This window comes from Clupea harengus, chromosome 1, assembly GCF_900700415.2.
Source record: "Clupea harengus chromosome 1, Ch_v2.0.2, whole genome shotgun sequence".
Taxonomy (NCBI): domain Eukaryota; kingdom Metazoa; phylum Chordata; class Actinopteri; order Clupeiformes; family Clupeidae; genus Clupea; species Clupea harengus.
Window position 1 is genome coordinate 23763619 of NC_045152.1, and position 23182 is coordinate 23786800.

Sequence of the window (23182 nt, forward strand, 5' to 3'; positions counted from 1 at the left end):
ATTTCAGAACAGCTCAAAACCAGCTTGGGTACCCACAGATTGAAATTTGACAAATAGCCTTAGTCTCACAAATGCTTTAATATAATGTAGGTGTTTAGATACAATAACACAAATAAATCCTGTTAATTTTTTTATACCTACTTCCTCCTGGAGAGCACAACCCAGGAGGGACTTGGGATTTTAGATCTGTCTCTGTGATGCCAGCCTCACCCAGCTCTTCTGTGTACAAACCCCCCTGTGTGAGAGAGTGTGTGTGTGTGTGTGTGTGTGTGTGTGTGTGTGTGTGTGTGTGTGTGTGTGTGTGTGTGTGTGTGTATGTCCATGTCCATATCACTGAGTGTGCTTGTGTGTGTGTGTGTGTGTGTGTGTATGTCCATGTCCATATCACTGAGTGTGCTTGTGTGTGTGTGTGTGTGTGTGTGTGTGTGTGTGTGTGTGTGTGTGTGTGTGTGTGTGTGTGTGTGTGTGTGTGTGTGTGTGTGTGTGTGTGTGTGCGTATGTCCATGTCCATATCATTGAGTGTGCTTGTGTGGACATGCGTTGCTGACTCTGCTCAGTACAACATAGAAAAGCAAACCGGGGTGACCCCTCCCTCCCTCCCTCGTGCCAATAGCTGCCCTGTAATCACTTTAAATGTGTTTTATTGACAGCTTTTCACAGATTAGGGCCGCCGTAATCTGTCCTCCTCTGTCCATCTCATTTCAAGCTGTTATTTTTGGACCCTGTGTCCTGTCTTTTGGATTAGGTAGGTGTGAGGTAGTGGTCTTTGTATAATGTGTATGTATGTGTGTGTGCGTATGTGTGTTTGAGAGAGAGAGAGAGAGAGAGAGAGAGAGAGAGAGAGAGAGAGAGAGAGAGAGAATATAAAGATTATGGGGGTTATTATGGTTGTTTATGTTTGTGTGTATGTTTGTGTGTGGCCCTGTTGTGCACGACTAGGGAAAAAGATGAATCCATCAAATATACTTTGGAAAACAATAAGACACATGGGACAGCTTGGTCAGGCGGTACCGAGTCAGCATAAAGTGCGGAGAGTCGCTTGATATCTGCTCAGACCAGTGAAACATGTCAGTCACACAACAACAGACAACAGCTAAACACATTCAGCCAACACCACAGCCCACCTAACACATTCAGACCTCACTCCCACCTGCCTGCATCAAGGCTCAAACATAGACACTGCTCCTCACGCTAAAAAAAAACAAGATCAGTAACACTGCCAAACATCTTTTGTTGAAAAGATCAAAGTAACGTATACCATATGTTTACAAAATACAATTCCTATCAGCATCCAAGCGCTGGGAATCCACTTGCACAACAGCAGCCGAGAAATGCCATTAATCTGACCTTGTTACCTCAGTACCAGTTCAATGTTCACTCATCAATCTCTGCCCCATAAATAAGATGCCACGCTGGTGCTCCTATCATGCTGATGAATCCAGGAGCACAGCGCCTCTGTCTTACACATACAGGTACACCTCTGTCCTACACATACAGGTACACCTCTGTCCTACACATACAGGTACACCTCTGTCCTACACATACAATGACACCTCTGTCCTACACATACAAGTGCACCGTCTCCTCAACGCACCCTGATAGGGACAGCTTTCCGTACAGACCATACGTAACACTCCCAGTTAGTACACACTTTCATTTTCATCAGCAGTCGGGTGTAAACAGTAGGTGCATACTTCTATATAGCCAGTTCTGTGCCACAGGTTATTTAACACAGCATGATCAAAGGGATCCACAGGAATGTTAGTGTAAACTTTAAAGATTGGTAAGATTTGACATTTTGACAAAAAAGATTCCAATGAGGTGAAAAAATACAAATAGATCAATGTTTTAATTACATTTTCTACTGATTTTCACAACTCTAAGCCACCCTCTACTCACCTAACAGCCAAGCAGAAATGAACACACAAAGCTGAGATTAGAATACATAAATGCATGGCTACTGCATAGTATCCTAAATATGTCTGTTTTTAGGACAGAGCAAGTGTTTTCACATGAAATTTAACAACCTTTTAGTTACGATCGTAACACAACGCCGACGGCAACACTAAAACAAAAGGCTGCATGTTCCATTTATAACAGAATAGATAACAGTAGAGAAAGCACTTAGGGCTTTTGTGCTGCACTTGTCTGAAATCTTGTGATCTCTTTAAGTACCGTATTTATTTTTTCACCCTTTTTTTCTGCAAGGTCAACACTATTTTACAGCAGGCGTGGGACTGGCACGTCTGTCTTCCTCAACCCCTCTCCAGCTCAGCCAATGACGGGGCTTCCCGCAGCGCTAGCGACACCTGGGAGCTCGTCCCAGTGGATGCTCTGTGTTTAATCCCACCCTCCTCTCAGCTCGCCAGACTCTGCAGCGACAGCGCGCTAGAGCTCAGCGCCTCGCATCGACAGCCATGACAAATCTAGACGTGCGCCTATAGTCCTCCTCTTCCTCCTCCTTCTCCTCCTCCTCCTCCAGTACGGCAAGCTCCTCCATAATTCTGCCATCTACAGTATAATATGTGACAGCCCCACAATATTGATCAGGTGACAAAACAGCACTCTGGTGTTAGATGAGGTTAAATGATGCAGCCATATAACCCGACGCTCAAACTTTGATGAGAGACAAAAATAACATTTGAATGTATAGAATTAACAATTGAACTAGACAGACTCCTCATTAACCTCCTCAGCATAATGTTTTCACCACCTGCACAGTAACTGGTCACTTATTTTTGTTACAATTGTCTATCTATGCCATTATGGGTTTTGTCAAATTTCAAATGTACGTGTAAAATATAAAATGCTAAATAGCTGCTAAAATCTTTGGTTAGGTAAATAATAGCAGAATGCAAATCTGTAATGTGTTTTATTTATTTGTCCTGTATCCGTTACTGGATTCTTTAAATAGAGTAGTTAGTGATATCACCATGAATGGTAGCGCATCAGGAGTGAAGTTGCTCAGTTGCCAGCTGCACCACAGTGTGCCTGCATATTGTGTAAATGACAACAACTGAATTGAATTGAATTGAATTGAATTGAGTTTGCAGTTGCCAAGTGCCTGGCAATAAACACACTTCCTCTTCTGCACCCCAAACTCTGACAGTTACTTCCTGTGCATTCTGTCAGACCAAATCAGCAGAGCGCTTTGCCTTTCATTCGGCTGCATCAAACGTAACCTCAATTTCATTACAATCAAACCACGTTGACGGCTATGAAGAAAACACTGGAGAAATTTCAAGGTCATCCTTTTTATGATTGACAAACTGATTAACCTATTTTTTGCTGTTCCAAGCACACGCGCCTCCCTGGCTGAAAACAGAGCCCTCCTGAAATACTTCCTCACACAAAAGCTTTCCTCCCTTTTGCTCTTTTCTGTATTTTCTCTCCATGCAGTGCAAGCAACTCTGCTGCCGAAGTTCATTTCTCCTTGGGAGTCACAGGGGGGGGGACTTAATTTGCATTGCGATCAATGGAGTGAGTCGCAGCAACAACTCCAATTAAGAGGCCCTTATCATTCGCCAGCCTGCGTGTGCTGGGCGCATCGTGATTCAGCTACGGTTTCGGGCCTGTGAGTCAAACACAGCGATATAGAGAGAGGAGGGGAGGAGAAAGCAGGAGAAATAGAGAGAGAGCAGGAGAAATAGAGAGAGAGGAGGAGAAATAGAGAGAGAGAGCAGGAGAAATAGAGAGAGAAGAGGAGAAATAGAGAGAGAAGAGAACTAGAGAGAGAGCAGGAGAAATAGAGAGAGAGAGGAGGAGAAATAGAAAGAGAGAGCAGGAGAAATAGAGTGAGAGGAGGAGAAATAGAGAGAGAGCAGGAGAAATAAAGAGAGAGAGCAGGAGAAAGAGAGAGAGAGGAGGAGAAATAGAGAGAGAGGAGGAGAAATAGATAGAGAGCAGGAGAAAGAGAGATAGAGGAGGAGAAATAGAGAGAGAGAGCAGGAGAAATAGTGAGAGAGCAGGAGAAATAGAGAGAGAGCAGGAGAAAGAGAGAGAGAGCAGGAGAAAGAGAAAGAGAGAGCAGGAGAAAGAGAGAGAGATCAGAGCAGTATGTGCCTCTCAGGGCCTCGTCTCCTCTGGTACACTCACCCCTACTCTCCCCAGGTCTGTGTCAGACCCAGACATGGACACAAAAAGGCCATGAATTAGGAATAAAGCTGGGCCCATGAAGACATGTCGTCAGGTTTCAGCCTGCTAGTAGTTTTAAAAACAGCCTTTAAGAAACACCGTTGAACGTATAAATATATTCATGGATTCCACTTTTTCTTCCGTGGCATTTTTTTTTTTTCATTTCTTTATCTACTACAGCCCGGAAAACTGTGAAATAAGGGGAAAGGTTGTCTGGGAAATTAGCTAAATCTCCTATTTGTTTCATGTGCCTATGTGAGATAGTGTTTAACCGAATGGGCTGAGATCACTGAGGCAAAAGTCTGCAGATTCTTAAGAATTCATTTTTCACTGGGGCTGTAATGCAATGCCATTGTGTGCTTCACAGGGCTTTTATGAAGAATTCTGATCCTAGAGCAGGAAGTTGAAATGCAGACAGTAGTTCTAATATGATTGGACAGCTTGTACATGTGTACACATCAATGACACTCCCACGAACACAGCACTCACAAAGGTGGAGCACGGCTGTACCGACATGACTGCTCAACTTTCATTCATGTGAAACAGACTAACAGAGCGCACTCAATCAAACTAAATGAATTATTAATTCAAATGAGTAAATTATTGTGAGTATTCTAGAGTGTCGCTGCTGAGCGAATCAAATGTTTTACTACTGTTTTCAGACATTTACAGTACCCTGCCTGATTTAGATTTAGAGGGTGGTCTGACTGTGGCCCAGATCCAGTCATGCCGAGCTGTCTTGAACCTGCCCTCAGTCGTTCTGCCTTCCCTGCCTCCACCCCCTTGCGCACACTTTTATGCTCTTTTACAACATCATCAGACCCGGGCCGCTGACGGGAGAGACCAATTTTGCAGGACGGCCATGATGTTTTATTCAGTCAAAGCGGAGTTCGATTCATAACATGGGCCAGACTGATTCACAGTTTTAATTAAAAACCAGCGTCAGTGCCGGTGGTAACGTCCTGATTGATGAGGACTAGACCCCCATCCAGCACTAAGTAATGAGTCCGGGGAGGTGGGATAGAGCATGGGGGTGCCGGGGGTGCATTCTTCTCCCCCTCATCATAACACTACAGATGGAGAAGGGTTTGTTTCTAGAGGCCAGGTAACACCTACTGTCTTGACAGCTTCTGCAGTTTTGTTTCAATATATAGGAGGGGAAATTCATTTCCATACAGACTCCTAATATCAATGCAAGTGAGAGCGCATGTAAGAATATAAACGCAGGAGTTTGCAGGAAATGGCCTGCGCAGCAAATTTCGCCAGACCTGATGGAATTTGCTTTGGCCTGACAGTAATGTTGAAGTTGTGTCACTCTCCCATTTAAATCACAGCCCCACTGAAATCCCCCGATACGCACAGATTTTAATTAAAAAATGCCAAAGAGAGCGAGTGTGCCTGTGTGTGCGAGAGAGAAAGGGGGAGAGATGTCGACAGGAGGGTAGAGGATGGAGGAATGCAGAAGGAAAGGGGGAAGAGAGAAAGGAACATATATGAAAGAAAGGAGAGGTGGAAGAGAGGTGTAGATGGAGAGAAAGAAAAGAAACTGGGCATCAGTTTGATTAAAAAGCATGATGCACAAATGGGCCAGAAGAGCAGGAAACACACAAAACACACAGGCAGGGACAGAGGCAAAGGCAGAGACAGAAACAGAGGCAGAGGCAGAGACAGAGACAGAGACAGAGACAGAGGCAGGCAGAGACAGAGACAGAGACAGAGACAGAGACAGAGACAGAGACAGAGAGAGAGGCAGGCAGAGACGGAAACAGAGACAGAGACAGAGACAGAGACGGAGACGGAGGCAGAGACGGAGACGGAGACGGAGACGGAGGCAGAGACGGAGACGGAGACAGAGACAGAGACAGAGACAGAGACAGAGACAGAGACAGACAGAGACAGAGAGACAGAGAGACAGAGAGAGACAGAGACAGACAGAGGCAGAGACAGAGACAGACAGAGACAGAGACAGAGAGACAGAGAGACAGAGACAGAGAGACAGAGACAGAGACAGAGACAGAGGCAGAGACAGAGACGGAGAGAGACAGAGACAGAGACAGAGACAGAGACAGAGGCAGAGGCAGAGGCAGAGGCAGAGGCAGAGGCAGAGGCAGAAGCAGAGATAGAGGCTGCTCCGGCAGTAGCAGGAAACTGAGATCATCATTAACACAAATAAAAATCTGACTCATAGGAACCAAGAGGTAAATGAAGGAGTAAACGTGTGTTTGTCCCAAGGCTCTTCATTAGATGTTCTTCTTTTTTTAATTATCTAGTCTGGCAGAACAATGCTATTGTTTTGTGTTTGTGTGTGTGTGTGTGTGTGTGTGGATATGAGTGTTTGTATTTGTGTTTGTGTATGTGTGTGTCTGTGTGTTTGTGTCTGTGTGTGCGTGTCTGTGTGCTTGTGTGTGTGTGTGTCTGTGTGTCTGTGTGTCTGTGTCTGTGTGTTTGTGTGTGTGTGCATGTCTGTGTCTGTGTGTTTGTTTCTTTCTCCCAGTTTCTTCTCCACTCTGTCACTCTCTCTGATTGATTCTTTAGGCTTTGGCACAGGTTCATGATGCAGAGCAAGAGCCAAGTACTGTGCTATTACACATCCTTACACACTCTGAGAAACAAGCACACACACTGAGACAACCCGACTGCACTTTTTCACATCCTGGATAAACAGCCAGCCAAGGAGGGTAGAATGCATGGTGTCACAAGCATACGCACCAATACACACACATCTAAACAGCAGGTGGAAAGAAAACTGTGCGCCAACACACATAGTTACACACCAACACAGACACATATTCAAACCTCTACGACGCACACACATACAATTCACAAACTCAGAGAAGCACACAAACAAACAAACACGCACACACACGCGCACACACACACACACACACACACACACACACACACACACACACACACACACACACAATTTGCCAGTCATGCCACAAAGCAGTCAGTACTTCATGCTAGCCTTGGGGCATCAAGATGACCACTTTTCAACCTCATAGCAGCTGCCAAATGGGCAAACAACATGAAAGGTGCTGGACAGTTTCCCCGCGGCCCCGTGGAGACGGGCCCTGTGCTGGCGCTGACCCTGGTCCTGGTCCGAATCCAGCCCCTGGCTTGAGTGTGGTGGGCAACAGCTGCACTGTAGCCTGCACACACCTCCAGCTGGCTGCTGGAGACGCCCGTCTGACGAGGGGGAGGGCAGGACAGGAGGCACTCAGCCGCCGGGGTGCCTGGCAAGCAGCTGAGCGCACCGCGGCTGAATGCCAAAGAGGGCCATCTTCCGTTCGGAGCAGAACGTCTGGTGACAGCGGCAGTGACACAGGTTTCTCAGCACCGTTCCAGAAGGAAGTGTGTTTTTGTGCGCGAGTGGTTGTCACCAGGAGACTCAGCAAAGCTCTCAGGGCGCTCTGTCCCTCTCTATATATGTCTCGCTCTCCCTCTCCCTCTCCCTCTCCCTCTCCCTCTCCCTCTCCCTCTCCCTCTCCCTCTCCCTCCCCCTCCCCCTCCCCCTCTCCCTCTCCCTCTGGGGCGCATTCCCTTACTACTTGCCATCTACGAGACTTCCTGAAGGCCTACATAAGGCTACCTTTGATTTTTCTCCCCTGGCTGCATGTGTGTGTGCGCGGAGCAAGACACACACACGCGCGCGCGCGCGCGCGTGCGCAAACGCAGCACTTGTAACAAGCACATCGTTAGGGCCGGCCTCACTCTGAGTCTGTCCTAATTGTCTTGTCTCCTCAAGAGGTGGAGCTTGATTCACCACTGGTAATCCTCTGAGGGCCTTATTTATGGCCTGTGTGCCGCGCCCCCCCTCCCATAACACACACACAGTACCTCCAACACTCCTTCTATCCCTCTCCCATCCCTTTCGCTATCCCCCCTCCATCACACTTTGCTCCCCTCTTTGCCCCCCTTACCCCCCATCACCTAGTCATAGTTAATTAATTAGCAAGCTGTTCACAGGCACCGCCAACTTGAACATGGACGAAGCCCGATAGCCGCGCGCAACCCAGCGCTCTTAACACCGGCCATCTTCAGAGAGCACTTGTGGCCTCCAAAGGGTGACTCTTGTCGTACAAAAAGGGAAAGCAGGCAGGCAGGCAGGCAGGCAGGCGGATCCATTCACTGGCTGACTCCCATTTCTATTTCAAGGCCCCCGTCCTACATGCCGAAATACGGCGATGGACGCGAGTGTGTTTCCTGTGCCGTTATGTGGGGCTCTGTTTTTTTGGCTGAATGTGGGACATCTCTTCCACACGAGGGCCCATTGTGCTGGAAATGCAGCTCAAATACTGCACTTGAGACAAACACACACACACACACAGCCAGGTTCGGCTTTTTGGAGCATGTTTTGAAAAAAAATAAAACCAGCTCTGAAAAACAACTTTTTGACTCACTCCACACTAAAGCAGATCAGTTCTGAGACGTGAGGCAGAGCCTAAATGAAACACTAGAATACTACAAGTCACCGACTTAGGCTGGAGAAAGTCGCCTTGCAGTTCAGCAGTGATTGTTGTCTAAATACGAAACGACAGCAGGGACAGTTGTGTTCCCCTATAACGCTGTGGCAGGAATAAATCTGTGTCCATTAATCTGAGGGGGGTGACATCCACAGTGCACACATAGGTCTCTGCCGCTCTGCTCCATAAATAACAGATGGCCTAGTGAGCTCTCCACCTCCGTCCCCAGCGCTCCTTAAAGCAGACTCATTACTGTTTGAATTAACTAGACCTGTTTGTCTTCAGGAAATCAATTAGAAAACGAATGGAGAGACAGACCAAGGGTCAGCATGTAAATCTGACTGTCAACATGCAATTCATTAAGGAACTGCTGCCAACCGTCAAAATACCCCACTGTTTCATTAACCTACAATTACACAGGAGTCTGCAGATCCCACCGCCGTGGGAAAACGCCACTATAAAATCGGACATATTTCCTGTAATGTAAATGCACAAGAAACAGCTTGGCCTGGATTGAATGTGTTTCCATTTCTGTATTCTTAGTCTTTAAGAGTCGCAATAGCTTGGTGGTGTGAATACCCAGCAGACTAGTTACAGACTACTCTCCCTCCCTCCCTCCATCCCTCCTTCCCTCCTTCTCCCTGTGTTTTCCAGGCCTCTGCCCCAGTGCTATTCCTCAGAGGTAAATAAATATATGTCTGTGTCAGCAGCAGCAACGCTGGCGGCCCACACCCACGGCTGCCCGAGTGGCCCAGCTGCCACAGATCAGAGCTTGTGACAGGCCGTGCGTGGCTCTCCCATGGGGCAGGACACCGGACTCCCCACGGTAGCGCGGACCCGGCCTGCCTGGAGGGCCACTGTTCCTCCACCAATCAATCCCCTCCTTCCAGAAAAATATGAATCGAACAGAGAAAATTCTGTGCAGTCAAGTCACCTCACTGCTCTGGGGCGGGAAAGAGGTGGGGTGGTGGTGGGGAGGTGGTGGCGACACAGGGAGCAGCCAAACGTTAGCGATGACATTTTAGTGCCAGTGGGAAGGCCGAGTGCTCAGAAAGCCAGACGGAAAAGTCACTTATCTAGTAGATGTCAACTCCTGACTGGTCCTGTTCAGCTTTTTCTTTTTTTATGTTTTGATACGTCAGAACCCTCTCTAATTTCTCTTCGCATAGGCCTTTTGAGGTTCGAGTACAGCAGTAATGAAATTCAGCCTTATGCGACAGAAAAGCACACATACCGCGAGTCGCGTATGGTCTGACCACTTTTACCTACGCGGTGTTATCACACAGCAAACTTTGTCTCGGTGGCTAAGCGCGGATAAGAGAGATTACACAACACGAAGCCCATTTACAGCACAGGTCCCCCAGCAGAGCTAAGCATTTCGGAGTTTAATAATGAAAAAAAAAAAAAATCTAATACTGAGAACATTACACATGTTCAACCTGGGGTTTGAAACTCGGTTTGCGTAGCAGTTAAGTAGGGGTTGTGTCTTAATGGGAAACGACAGCGGAGACAGAGTGTTTCCTCATAAAGCGCCGGTTTGAGTAAATCTGCGTGAATTAATCTGTGGGAGTGCCACCTCAGCCGCGGCACATGTGGGGTTTTCGGCGCTCCTCAATTATAAATGGGCTTCACAACTCGAGCGGCTCCAACACAACAACACAGCGCTCAGTTGCTGCTTTCACTTCCAGTCAGAATCTCACACTGCTAGTGCTCTTTGCCCTCTCTCTCGAATGTGTGGCACAGCTCGGCACAGCTCCCACAAACACAAACATACAGCCCCAAAGACCATCTCCTGTCTGCTTGACCATAACCCTCAGCTTTCTTTCCTCCTTCAGAGCTGACCAATTAAGCACCAGTGCAAGGTTACTAATTACCAGAGATGTTAAGGGGCCTAGCTAAGACAGACAATTAGACTAACAAGAGATAAATGAACGACCTTTCACCTCTGTCTGCACAAGGTGCTGACTAAGTCAGAGAAGGAAAATAGACAGAGATAGACAGAGAGAGAGAGAGTGAAAGAGGGTACGTGAGAGAGATACAGAGATGGAGACAGAGAAAGAACGAGAGAGAGAGAGAGAGAGAGAGAGAGAGACAGAGAGAGAGAGAGAGCGAGAGATAAAAAGCAAGAGATTTGCTACTCTATAACTGTTCAGCCACTCTTCCCTTGGAACTCAATGTCATCGTCGCCTCTGCACAGCAGCACATGCAGACGAGCCTGCAGGTACCAGATGCCACCACCGTAAATGATGAGAATGCAACATGCTGTTAACGACTGGGACTCCAGGTGAGGAGTGCTCCAATCACACCTCATGGAAGGGAACAGAATGCAAGCACAGGGTGATGATGGCACATTGATTTCAGTTTGCAAACCAGTCAATCGCCTGTGCAGAAAATATATCAAGCAAATGGGAAACAAATGCAATTCAGGTCTGACAAATTCTAGTGTCGTCCAATTAGCACCATCCAACAAATACACTGTGCTTTCTCTCATTTTTTGACCTTGGGGCTATTCATTTAAAAATAACCCATGGGTTAAATAAGTACCCCTGAAATATCTGTACAGCATGCATTTTTATTTTGAAACTCAATAATGAGGCATTCTGTCAAGTGCCTCCTGTTTCCATGGGCTGTCTTTTCACCAGTGAGGTGTGTGATGGGTTATATTTGTTTTGCTTTCACCCCGAAAACGAGCATCATAAAACCAACAGCAAACATGCCCGTATGCATACTATTATACATGACCTCAGTAACAGCTATCCTTGTCTCCACTCCCTTCCTATCTATTGACCCCCCCCCCCTTCCTCCAACCTCAGAGACATGCATAATTGCACTCTTGCTAGTCCTATCTACATACATCTACAGGGCACTTGCAGAATAATTTTGCACTGCCTCTCTCTGTTCCTCTCTCTCTCTCCCTCTCTCTTGCTCCATCTATCCATTTGTCTGCCTTTTATAATTACACATTCAAAGGAAATATCTCCCCTGCCTCTCTCCGACTCGCTCTCGTTCTCGGGCTGTTTCTCGCTTTCCTTCTTATTCCACCACACTTAAACAAAGACATAAAAGAACAGTGTCAATTATTGAATATCCTACAAGGAGAAGAAAAAACAGTTCACCAAAGATAGAGACCATGCAGACTACAGCTAATTTCAGGGGCCAGCCGCGCAGCTTATCAGATGGAGGAAACTTGAGTGAGAGAGTCATCATAATGAGGTATACTGTTCTATATGGCATTTACATTTTTTTAATCAGCCGACTACTGGACATTTTCGTGATAAGAAATCCATTTGTGTTTGTTTGTGTGTGTGTGTGTGTGTGTGTGTGTGTGTGTGTGTGTGTGTGTGTGTATGTGTTTGTATTATAAGCAATATGCGGCCCTCTTATCTCAAAAATGTTATTTTTACACTGTGAGAGCGAGAAAAGTTTGGTGTATGACAGTCATCACCCAGCTGTAATCACCAAAGCCATAAAGCATTTTCAAACTCTTTCCTTCTCTCCTTATGCCCAGACCCCTTCCCTCGCTCCACGCATCAGAGACAATAGACAGACAGGCCCCACAGCTGAGTGCTTGATACATACGCGTGTGATGTGATGGACTATGGAGAGGCAGGAGGACTGCCATATGTGATTTGAATAAATGAGCTGCTGATAAGGACTTAAAAGGATCAATGAGCTCTTATTCTAATAGGCCTTTACATTGTTCTGGCCCTAAGCTTTCTCCATTAAAGAACACTGAGGCTATAATTGAATTCCGGACTCAAAAGACTGCTCATATGAAAAAACATTAACATTTAGAGAGAGAGAGAGAGAGAGAGCGGGAAAGTAGAGGAGAATGGGGAGGTAAGAGGGTGGAGGAGCTGGGATGGTGGAATATTAAAGTCACTGGATACGACTGTGGACGCTTAAGAGTAATAGTCATAGTGGTCTTCATAATACCAACAGAATCTGCCGACGTAGCAGGAGCCGGGAGGATGAGGCAGCAGTAACTGCATTGCCTGAGACGGTGGCAGCAGTAAAGGCTGCCACAGAGTAGCTATTAAGCAAGTGCCGGTAGTTATATAGATGGCAGCCGTGGTGCCGGTTTGTGTGGCAATGGTAGGTCCGGTCACCGTGGCGACGGAGGCAGCTGCACCAGATAGCGACAGCAGCATCCGTGGTTTGGCAGACCTGCGCCTGTGTAGCCCCAGCTCTCTCTCCACGGCTCCCTAATCACAAGCTCCTCGGCAAACTGTCCCCCCCCATACGCACAACCTGTCATCGTACTCCAGTCCCTTAAGCAGGGTGCTGCCTGATTAACGGTGCATGGAGAGAAGAAAGAGATGGATAAAAAGAGCGATAAAAGAACAGGGAAAGTGTGGCGATAGCGTATGCTCAAAGTCAAAAGGAGAAAGGGTGGAGGAGGGAGGAGAAGACAGATAGCGTCTCAGTGAGGAGCTGGAATTGAAAGGGGTTGCGGAGAATGAGGAGCTGCAATGATAAAGTTGACGTGTGTGCTGTGATCATGGACGCCTATGGACCTTTATGAGCGCAGCTGACATCTCCATGTTTCATGGCCTCCATATCCTCCAGTAGCTGTGCTGCCAGGTGAGAAAGACATCTACAGCAATCCTTAATGCTAATCATCATGTCAGGAACACACATGCACACGTGCCCTATACCGTACGTGCACACGACTTGCAACCGCACACATGCTTTGACCACAGAATCCTATCTAACAAATCCTGTAATGGCTTGATCAATATTCCTAAAGCCATGCAAATTAAGCCAATAGTCGATAGCACCATGTGCTCACACCCCTTGACATGCAATTGATCGCAGCAGGTCAGCCCCTCTGAAACCAAACCACATCTCATGGCCTACACACCGGGGTACTCCCACCACAGCACCAAAGCACCAATCCCTGCATCCGCTGGAGAAGGCCCACCTGCTCTTCCACTCCTCTGACTCCATCAAGTGTTGAACTTTACAGCCACTTTCCAACACCAGAGTCTTCTTTTGCTCAATTATTTTAAAATAAAGTAAGTAAATCTACATTTACACACACACACACACACAGACACTCACAAAGTATACTCTCAGTAAGTGTGACGGGATTTGAAAGGTTGATTAGATTGAAAGACAACATTTGGCTCCGAGTATCCTGTGGTAGAGGCAGAAGCGAGAGAGGGCCAATGTTTCCACTCTTACCTTGTGTATTGCCAGCCAAAATCTCATCCTTGCCTCTCAGAGCTAGCATGGTGGTGTGGCCTGGGATGCCGCTCTTCCTCTCATAGCCTCTGACAGAGGGTGAACTGTCCAAATTGCACAAGGAGAGAAAACGGAAAATGACAAGGAGAGAAAGCAAAGATAAGGAGACCATGTACTTCACAGAAAAGCCAGGCTTCAAACATTTATCTGCATTTCAGGAGATATAGGCTGAGAAGGTTAAGCAGTGATTCAATTCTATTGAAAATGAAGTACTAAAAATAGTATTTCAATAAGAGGTTAGAAAAAAGACAATATGTTCTGATTACTTTACATACTCATACATATTGATAATATGTTTCCTGTATGTATTACAAGAAGTTAAATGATTAGCCAAATAGTTAGTAAAATTTTTCAATAACGCTTTGCTGTCTCTTACAGTTGCTGAGGGAAAGCAAGTAGTTCAGCCGTTGAGTCTCCAGTGATTGAGATATACACGTGACGGTTTCGGTGTTTCAGATGTTCTTTTGCAGCGTGAATAATCTGCAGCCTCCCTTTATATATTCAATCGCTTCGTAGACGTGAGTCTGGAAAAGAGGAATAATGTAACACTAATGGCGTTGGTTTCAAACCGCCTGAAAGACAAGGGCCCCCCTCAGTTGAAGCTATGATGAGAAAAAATATCATCGTGCCAGTTTGTTGGGCTTGGCACAGGAACCCTACCAGTCTGTAGCCTTAACAACAGCTGTAGATTTGATATGGAGCAGAAATCAATTTGTCAGCGACTGTTAACCCCCCTTCATTACTATATGATTCCTAGAAATAATATAGAATTGGTTTTCATTTGCCATCTACCATTAGTTGGTATGTAAGCACAGGTCTGCATGTTTAGAGCATTTAATCTCCGTCTTAATTAACGTCCTGCCCCTACATACGCCCTGTGCTACAATAAAAGGAATGGCAGGAGAAATCAGTGATGGGAAACATTTCTCCAGGCTGCCCGATTACTAATGTTTTCTAAACTAGAATTTACACATTTCTCTCTCTAATCCCTCCCCCCAACACAGACTTCACAGAACCCATTCAGTGGGAGTTTCATGAATACATTTGAGCAACACTAATTATGCACACGCATATCTCAGACCTGTACATTTTTATGTGCAGACTGAGATTATGCAAATGTATCCAGTCAGCAAAGGGTTGTTAAAGGCCTTCCTTTAGGTAAATAAATGATAAATGAAACACTCGGATTAATATTTAACTATTTCTTTGGTGCAACAGATTCCAGTCATCAACAGATAGCAAATTCCATATTTAATAGTTCAATAACCTCATAACAGTTTCTCAGAAAACATCTTACACAAGTACACAAGGAATTTCTTTAGATTAGAATGTGTGCTGTAACCTGTGTTGCAATTATTTGGAGTGGGTGCCCAGTGCCCAGGCAATATAATAATGCATGCTATAGGATCATATTTGAGGCAAATGAATTGTTGGCCCTTGGAAAATCAACACTATAAATCATGTCTTGCACCTTGACCCATCACTGCATTCACTCTCTCACACACATATACCTAGTCTGCTATTTCCCCCAAAATAGGCCATACTCTGAAGTCCGAATTTTGTCTGTATGGGGTTTGTGGAATCAAAGATCGTGGACTTGAGAGTCAGATAGCCCAAAACATGCTGTGGATCATTTGTACTTGTAACCAGATGAGGGTCACAATGCCGTTCCCCACTGGCAACTAGAAATCCTCTTTGCCTGTAATGCTATGCTCAATATTGTTCCTCTCCAACACCTCCCAAACCCCTAGACCATCACAGTGTACATCGCACAAATGCATGAGTCACGAGGGGAGGGGGCCAAGAGTGTCTACTAAACGAGCATCTGTAAATGTCAGAGCCGGACCCCCTGAGCTCTCCAGCATGTCAAGCAGAGGACAGGAGAGAAGGATGAACTCTCTTCTTTTTACACACTGACTCTATTCAATTTTAGGGGTCCACGGTCTTGGGGTGAGTGTGATGGAGCAGAACAAGAAGGGCTCACGGTGGCGTGGGGAAGGGGGGGTTGGGGAGTATCGATGGGGGATGGTGGGGGAGTGACAACTGGTACACGTAGCTCTGGTTGCCACCACCTCTGCCTCTGCGGAGAGGTTGTGGAGCTGTTGCTACGAGTCAGGCAGCAGACAATGGGGACGTCTCAGACCAGATAATCCCTTTGGGTTTCCTAAAATTAGTACATTATTAAGAGGACAAGCTTATTGCATGGTGGTAATTACACAAATTAAATTTAAAAGACAGGTCTTGTTGCTGAAAGTCTTTATGGCTATCATTGATCTCCGAGGTGGATTTACAATCATTCCTTTCTGATTAGGTCTCAAAAGTCATACCAGTGCAGATTTTAGGCAAAACAGTGGCTGTGAGGAGTATAATAGCTCAGAAAAATGTGACATCTCTATTAGGTTTGCTAAAACCATACGTCTGACTACGGCCAGTTTTAACTATATTTTATCTGTACATTTATTACAGTTAAGGGAAATGTTGTCCCCTCACACGCAGTTAATGAGAAAGCAACATTGGACAACAGAAATACATGTGTTACAATCGTAAATCATCACTTTTGCTGATTATGCCTGCATTGCTATAAAGCTTCAAAATACTAGACAACACGTATGCACATGTGCAGATGACACGACTTTCATAAGATGAGCCGAGAACAAAGTGAGCTGAATCATTTATCACGCGCTGACAGTGTGTGTAGATGACACTCATTTAGGCCACAGAGGGAGCCAAACATTCCTCTACGCTCCACGGCACCATCACATCCTGACAGGCTCTTAGACCTGTGGGAGCCTCACCGCACGGGCGCTGGATGCTAAAGTGTCTGACTCAGGGTCAGAGCAGATATGCAGTCTTAGTGGTGGCCAGGGGTGGCCAGGGTGGGCCGTGACCAAATTCCCGGGTGGATCGTGCTAGCCTCTGCCTTAGGCAGTAACCTTGACCATAGTGCCACTTGGCCTATAAATCCAGAGCTTGTCAGGCAAATGACACAAGAATTAATCAGAAAAAAGGGGTCAAATGTACGCTGGTATTTTGATAGATGGGGAGACGGAGAGGTGTGTGAGCCGGGTCATCTCACCCAGAGAGGCAGTTTCATGCACACAACACACACACATACAGTCACACACACACACACACACACACACAGTTACACACACACACACACACACACACACATACAGTCACACACACACACACAGACACAAATCCACCCAGAAAACAGGCAACTGGTGCGGCTCCTGCTCAGATCAGTTCTAGATCTGTTTCAAAAGCAGCTGCTGGCAGGATCTCTGAGCCCCGGCTGCCACCAATGAGATGCAGTACAGCTTTTGCAGCACGTTGATGCATTTTCAGCGCAATAGCAACGTGTATGCGCCCTGGATAAGCCGCAGGGAGAGGTAGGCGGAAAAGGCCAACCACACACTGACACCTCGCGCACACAGCGCTGTGCATTAGCAGAAGTGTCTAGAACTGCATTGAGTGGGAGAGTGGGTGGGGGAGAGTAGGGGGACAGAAATTATACATCCAGGAGAGAATTGTTAGATGCCCATGTTGGTCACGCTACATAGAGAGATGGGGGTTATATAAGTCTGTTCAAGCAATAGTATTGGCGAAATGGCATCCTCAGATTAGCAGATCTCACTCACTCGGCTCGCACTCAAATTCTCTGTGGCTAGGCAATGAAATAAAGCTGAAATTGTTTTTTTTTGGAAAGATAATAGTCTGGTCTTTAATTGTCCACCACTCACCTCATTCAAGCACACACACACACACACACACACACACACACACACACACACACACACACATACATAAACAGGACCATGAACACACAGGGACATACAATGGTGCACTGATATTTCTACACTTCCGTATGTAAATGATCACTGTGCATACAAACAAGGTGATGACAGAGAGAAGGTCAGTGTTGGAATACTGATGTACTCACCCAATTGATTATGGAGTAAAAGCAGTTTTAAAGGTTTGCAGGATGATGGGACAAAAGTATTACAATAATCAAAAATGAAACAGAGTCAAAGGACAGTGGTGTTGAGTCCTTAATTCTTGGTAGTAAAATCCCATTAAAATTCAGTATTAGAAAAAGTATTAAAATCAGGTTTAGTCCGATAGGAAATGACCAAAAAGTCCCAAATTACAATGTTGTTGATTTTTTTAACAAGCTATAGCATTTCAGTTCAATCCCCCATACAAAGAGTAATTCCTCAAGGGAAAAAAAACTAAATCCAATTTTATCCTCCACGCACCACACCACAATTCATTCAAAAAGCTCTTCTGCCAGTCTTCAGACAGTGTGGAGATGCATAAAATTCTCCTTCAAGATAAAAGGGCAATGTGGACAGAGATGGAGGTGAAAGCATGAATTTGAGACTTGCTCTACGTTGCTTTGTATCGGACTATTGCTATGTATGAAACACACACACGCATACATACACACACGGCCACACACGCCTAAAAATTTCAAGTCCAAGTTTTTTGGTTTGTGTGAAATGTAATTACCTTCTGCCCTGCTCTAACAATTCTCACTTCACCACAGTTTAATCTCCATATTGCTGAACATTATACAGAAGATATTTCACCTGCACCATGCCATGCCACTCTTAAAATTAAGCAAGAAATTCTAACAAGAATAATTAAGATCAGAACCTTTGAAAGCAAACATGGCCCTGCAGATAACGGCTCCAGCTTTCATTTCACCTTACAATTAATTGTGAAATGATCAGGGTTCCACTCGGAGAAATCAGCGAGAAGCATGAATAATTGTCAAATGGTAAGTGGAAAACGTGGATGGAGGAAAGTGAAATAAATCAATGGATGAATGAGATTTCACAGGGAGGTTCGAAAAACAGGCAGGGTGCAGATGAGAGGAGGACAGTGAGTGGGGAGAAATCTTTTTTTAATCCTCTGAAAGGTAAGAGAATTGTGGTAAGCGTTTTAGTTTGTTCTATTTGGGTGCTTGAGTGTGTTTGAGGGTGAGAGAACAGAGAGAGAGAGAGAGAGAGAGGGAGAGAGAGAGAGATGTATGCACAGACAGGTGATCGACCAGTGGAATGAAGATGGGCTATGCAAGAAATTTGCATTTGAAACTGTGCTATTGGCTATGTTTCACAGGCATTGCCAGACTACACCACTTCCGTTTTCAGTGCTGCAGATTGGAATTGTTTTTCATCAGTTGGCTACTTCATTTATTCCCCAGACATTTCAAATGTGTTATTTTTCGGGATTCTCATAAAGGATATCATAGCATATATGCTTGAAATGACAAAGGCAGCTGGCAGACAAGGCAAAGCTAAACTTTGGATACAACAACGATAGCACAGACAGAGGGACAAAAAAATGACTCACTCATTAAAATGCCTCTCTGACATGAAAAGGAGGTGCAGGGAGGACACGGTTTGTGGCTGTTTTGATGGTGCTACAGAGGCAAAGGAGGTGTTTACAATGGCTCAATCGAGACATAGATGTTGGAGGATAAGTGGAATATAAAAAAGGTGAGGTGATAGGAGAGAACCATCAAATGAACAGGTTTCAAATGGAGCCCTCCCTTTTCTGTTCAGTAGTTCAGAGCATGTGTGATCATGTGTCATATATGCAGAAAACACACACACACATACACACACACATGTAGGGATATACACACACGCGCACACACACACACACACACACACACACACACACGCCGACAGGCAGACACACACAGTCCGAGAGACAGACACAGAACACTGAATAACCTACCTATAAATACAATAAAGAGTCCCCCAAATTAGAGATGCAAAAGATGAGAGGGAGAGAAAAAGAAGAAAAAAAGGGGAAAAGAAGAGGGAAAAAAGGTGAGAAAATAGAAAACAATCACTGAGTTGGTGGTTTCTGTTGTTCATAGGAAAAAAAGGATTCAGTGCTGTTATCCCACTGGTGGATTTAAAAGCAGTAAAAGTTGGTGGGTGGAGGAGGTGACAGATGCAGTGAGAGCTGGTGATGGAGAAGAGAGGTTGCACAGGAGGGGACAAGAGAAACCAGGAGGGACGGGGATGATGGAGGGGGAAGGGGTGGATGAGGGAAATAAAAAGGGGAGAGAACGTAGAAGAAATATCCCCCTCTCTTTCCCTCCTGTCTGTTGCTCATAAAAACAAGAAATTGTAGACGAGGTAAATGGAGAAGTAGATGACAAGGCAGAGAACGGAGAGAGCGAGCAAATGAAAAGACAAAGCACCTCCCAACACCACGATGAGGAAGAAGAAGAACACAAAACGAAAAAAAAACACGAATACTCCAGCGGCCTCCGTTTTTCCTTGTCTCTCTGAGCTGGGGGGGTAGTGGTGGCGGTGGCCAGTAGTTCCCCCACTCTGTCTCTGTCTGTCTTCCTCCTTCCTTGGCTTCACCAAAAAAAGGGCTTCCCATCCACATGGAAGAGCGAAAGGAAAAAGAAAATGAAAAAAAAGCCCACCTCTCCTGATTCAACTATGGTTTCTCACATGCCACAGCTGGGCAGGACATAGTGCCGGGTAGCATCAGTGCGGCTCTCTCTGAAAGACACACGGCTCTGCCACTCAGACTCCCTGCCTGCTGAGGAGAGGATCCTGAACTGAGACCGCCTTTCCCTCCCATCCCAGAGAAAGAAGGGAGGTGGGTCTTCTCTCAACATTAGTATGCACTGAGAGAGTGGCGGGGGGAAAAGGAGGAGGAGGAGGCAGGGGAGAGAGAGTGTGTGCAAGTGTCTTTCCAGCAAACGTTGATGAAAGTGTGAATTGATAGAGCATGGCTCCCTCTACAGGTGACTAAACAAAAATGGACACGTGGAGATGACTAGATCGCTGTGAGTCAGCTGTGAGTTTCATAACCCAGGTGTCTCGTGGAGTATGTTTGCCCACTAAACCGCAACACTCCCTGCGAAGAGTCCGCAAAGCAAAGAACAAGGATGCTTGAAATGTCTGATTAATGTGTAATTAGTGCTCATAGTCAGGTGCTCATTCCAAGTAGAATAGAAGTCATTGGGCGAGTATTGGGGAGTATTATGGTTTTAGTTTTCTGATTAAGGATATGAAAAAAAGACAAGACACGTCTCAAACTCAGAGCTCGTATCACATGGTGTAGTTATGGAAACATGGAAACACTGGCACCTGAAAATGTTGTTTAACCTTAAAAGTGGCCAAGGTCACAGTAGGTGGTATAATCAGGCCGGTAAGATTATGCTGATATAAACAAAAATCAAGTTTAGACCTTCTTCTAAGGACAGTACTTTGCACCACGCTGTCAGCATACTTGGATGGGGGTAAAGATGAAATTTGGTCGTCCCTATTTAATTCATTCAAAATTGGACAATTTCTCCTAAAGTATTCTCTTCAGATAAAATCTGAAGTTGTGTAGAGTGTAGAGACTGTAGGACATCAGCATTCACTTTGAGCTCCTTGATTTTCATCACCATTAAAAACTGCTGACTAAATGTGTTTAGAGCTCTTGCCATGTTCGAGGCAATACAAGAATGCTGTTTGAGCAGGTTCTTTTGTTTTCTTGTCATTGCAAAAATGAGCTAGGGAAAATTTGCATAAACATATTTTATGACTCTAGTGAATCAATAACATTTGCAGGCATTTCAATAGTTGACAAACATTTGACTAAACATGATGCTACTCCCCTGGGTGTCAATGTTGAAGCTTACACTTCAGTGATGCATTAGGTTGCAGTTGCAACAGCTGCATTGAAAAATGAAATTCCCAGTGAGTATAATGGCCGATATTGGAATTTTCGGAGCGATACCGATTTCGGTATTTCAGGATCTTAAAAATCCAATAATGATAGATCAGCCCATTTTTAACAGAAACACATAACATTAAAATGTTATCCAACATTTAGCATAATAATTGAAGAGTATGAATCAACCCAGGACTATTACCAGATAATTATTTAAACAATGTAAATGAATATAAAAACATTATCTAGTAAACAAAGGCTCTCACTTATAGACAATACATTATATAATATGTACAGGTTTAGTTTTTTTTGTTTTTGATCACACATACGGTCACAATGACTACTTTCAATGTATTCACTTATCTATCCATTTTTATTCTAGTCAAAGCTACAAGAAAACCTTTTTCAACAACTATGTGTAATCTTAAACTATGCAGTAGTTAGTGTAAACACCGTTGTTGAAACATGCACAACCCTGTAATGAAGGAAGAGGGCACGGGGGGGGGGTCTGAATCAGCTCCCGCGGTTATGTACAGTAGCCTCTTGTTTCAATATGCTGGCTAATCATTTCCAGTGCACCGATGGGGCCACCACAAACGGCAAGTGATGCAACAGTGGAATTATGGGTTGTAGTCGGTAGACGGTTGCAGCACGTTGTTTCTTAACACGCGCTACTCGCGAAATGCAACTGGCTATTATTATGATTTGATGAATCATTGCCTTTGCTTACTGCCACAAGAAAACATATGTCGAGGTCTGGGTATTTTTCTGCATATTTACCAGTATGCTGTGTTTTTTAGGTGGCTAGCATTTTGCCGTTCTGTTTTGCTCACCAAACAGAGTGTGAATACACAGTATAGGCCTGCGATACGAGCAATGAAGGGATTGGTCAGTAACCTTTTGGATTACCATACTACAGGTGGGAGAAAAAACTGGCACAGCGTGGTACCGCAATATTCTTTGGCACAAGATATCGATACAGGTGTGTGTATCATGTATGAAATAACAACATTGCTTCTGAAGTCCACAATATGGTGCAAGACCTCATTCTTCTCTTGCATCACAGGGGAATTTGGAGATGGCTTCCCAGTGTACGAATCGTAAAAATAATAAATTGCAATGCATCACAGAATCGACTTGCAATACTTGCTCTATCATAAATCGTAAACAATCACAATATCATATCGTGGCCCAAATATCGTGATGATAGTAGGCTACTGTACCACGGCCTCTGTGGCAATTCCCATCCCAACCATAGACCAGGAAAAACAACAAATATTGATCTCCCCATCAAACCAGGAACTATTGGTTAACTTCAGTACCCTACCCTTCCCTAGGCATTAGCTAGCTTTGTGGACAACTAACTTAGCAACTGTTAACGATATCGCCTGAGCATGTGTGGGATACGATAAGGAAGAAAATGATAGGGCCACTGTTCAGTTACTCAATACAACTGCCTTACGGTTTCACAAATGTATCAAAAATCAAGTTAGCCTCCATCACTAACACCAACATTATTTTGCTGTTGAATGAAAGCTATAAGGTCACTGATGGTACTAGCTCTAACGTTACTGCAGGAAAAAGAGGCATGGCTCATATGAAGGTTTATTTAGGCTTGAAGGAGAAATTAT

The 23182-nt window shown here is 45.0% G+C and overlaps 1 protein-coding gene across 3 annotated transcripts in view; it reads right to left on the reverse strand.

Annotated features, from left to right (window-relative positions):
* The window catches only part of LOC105898579 (glutamate receptor ionotropic, NMDA 2B), an 84774-nt gene extending 63490 nt beyond the window's left edge, over window positions 1-21284 (reverse strand). Inside the window, exons 1-3 of one of the 3 annotated variants that reach the window (XM_031572197.2) lie at window positions 20074-21284; window positions 14224-14371; window positions 13788-13891 (exon numbers count right to left, since the gene is read on the reverse strand). In XM_031572197.2, the coding sequence (XP_031428057.1) occupies window positions 13788-13814 (27 nt within the window). In that variant the 5' untranslated portion in view covers window positions 13815-13891; window positions 14224-14371; window positions 20074-21284. Of the gene's footprint in view, window positions 1-13787; window positions 13892-14223; window positions 14372-17793; window positions 19545-19598 lie in introns of those variants that run through there. The other 2 variants (XM_031572192.2, XM_012825611.3) reach the window with 2 other exon arrangements.
* Window positions 21285-23182: the final 1898 nt, after the last annotated feature.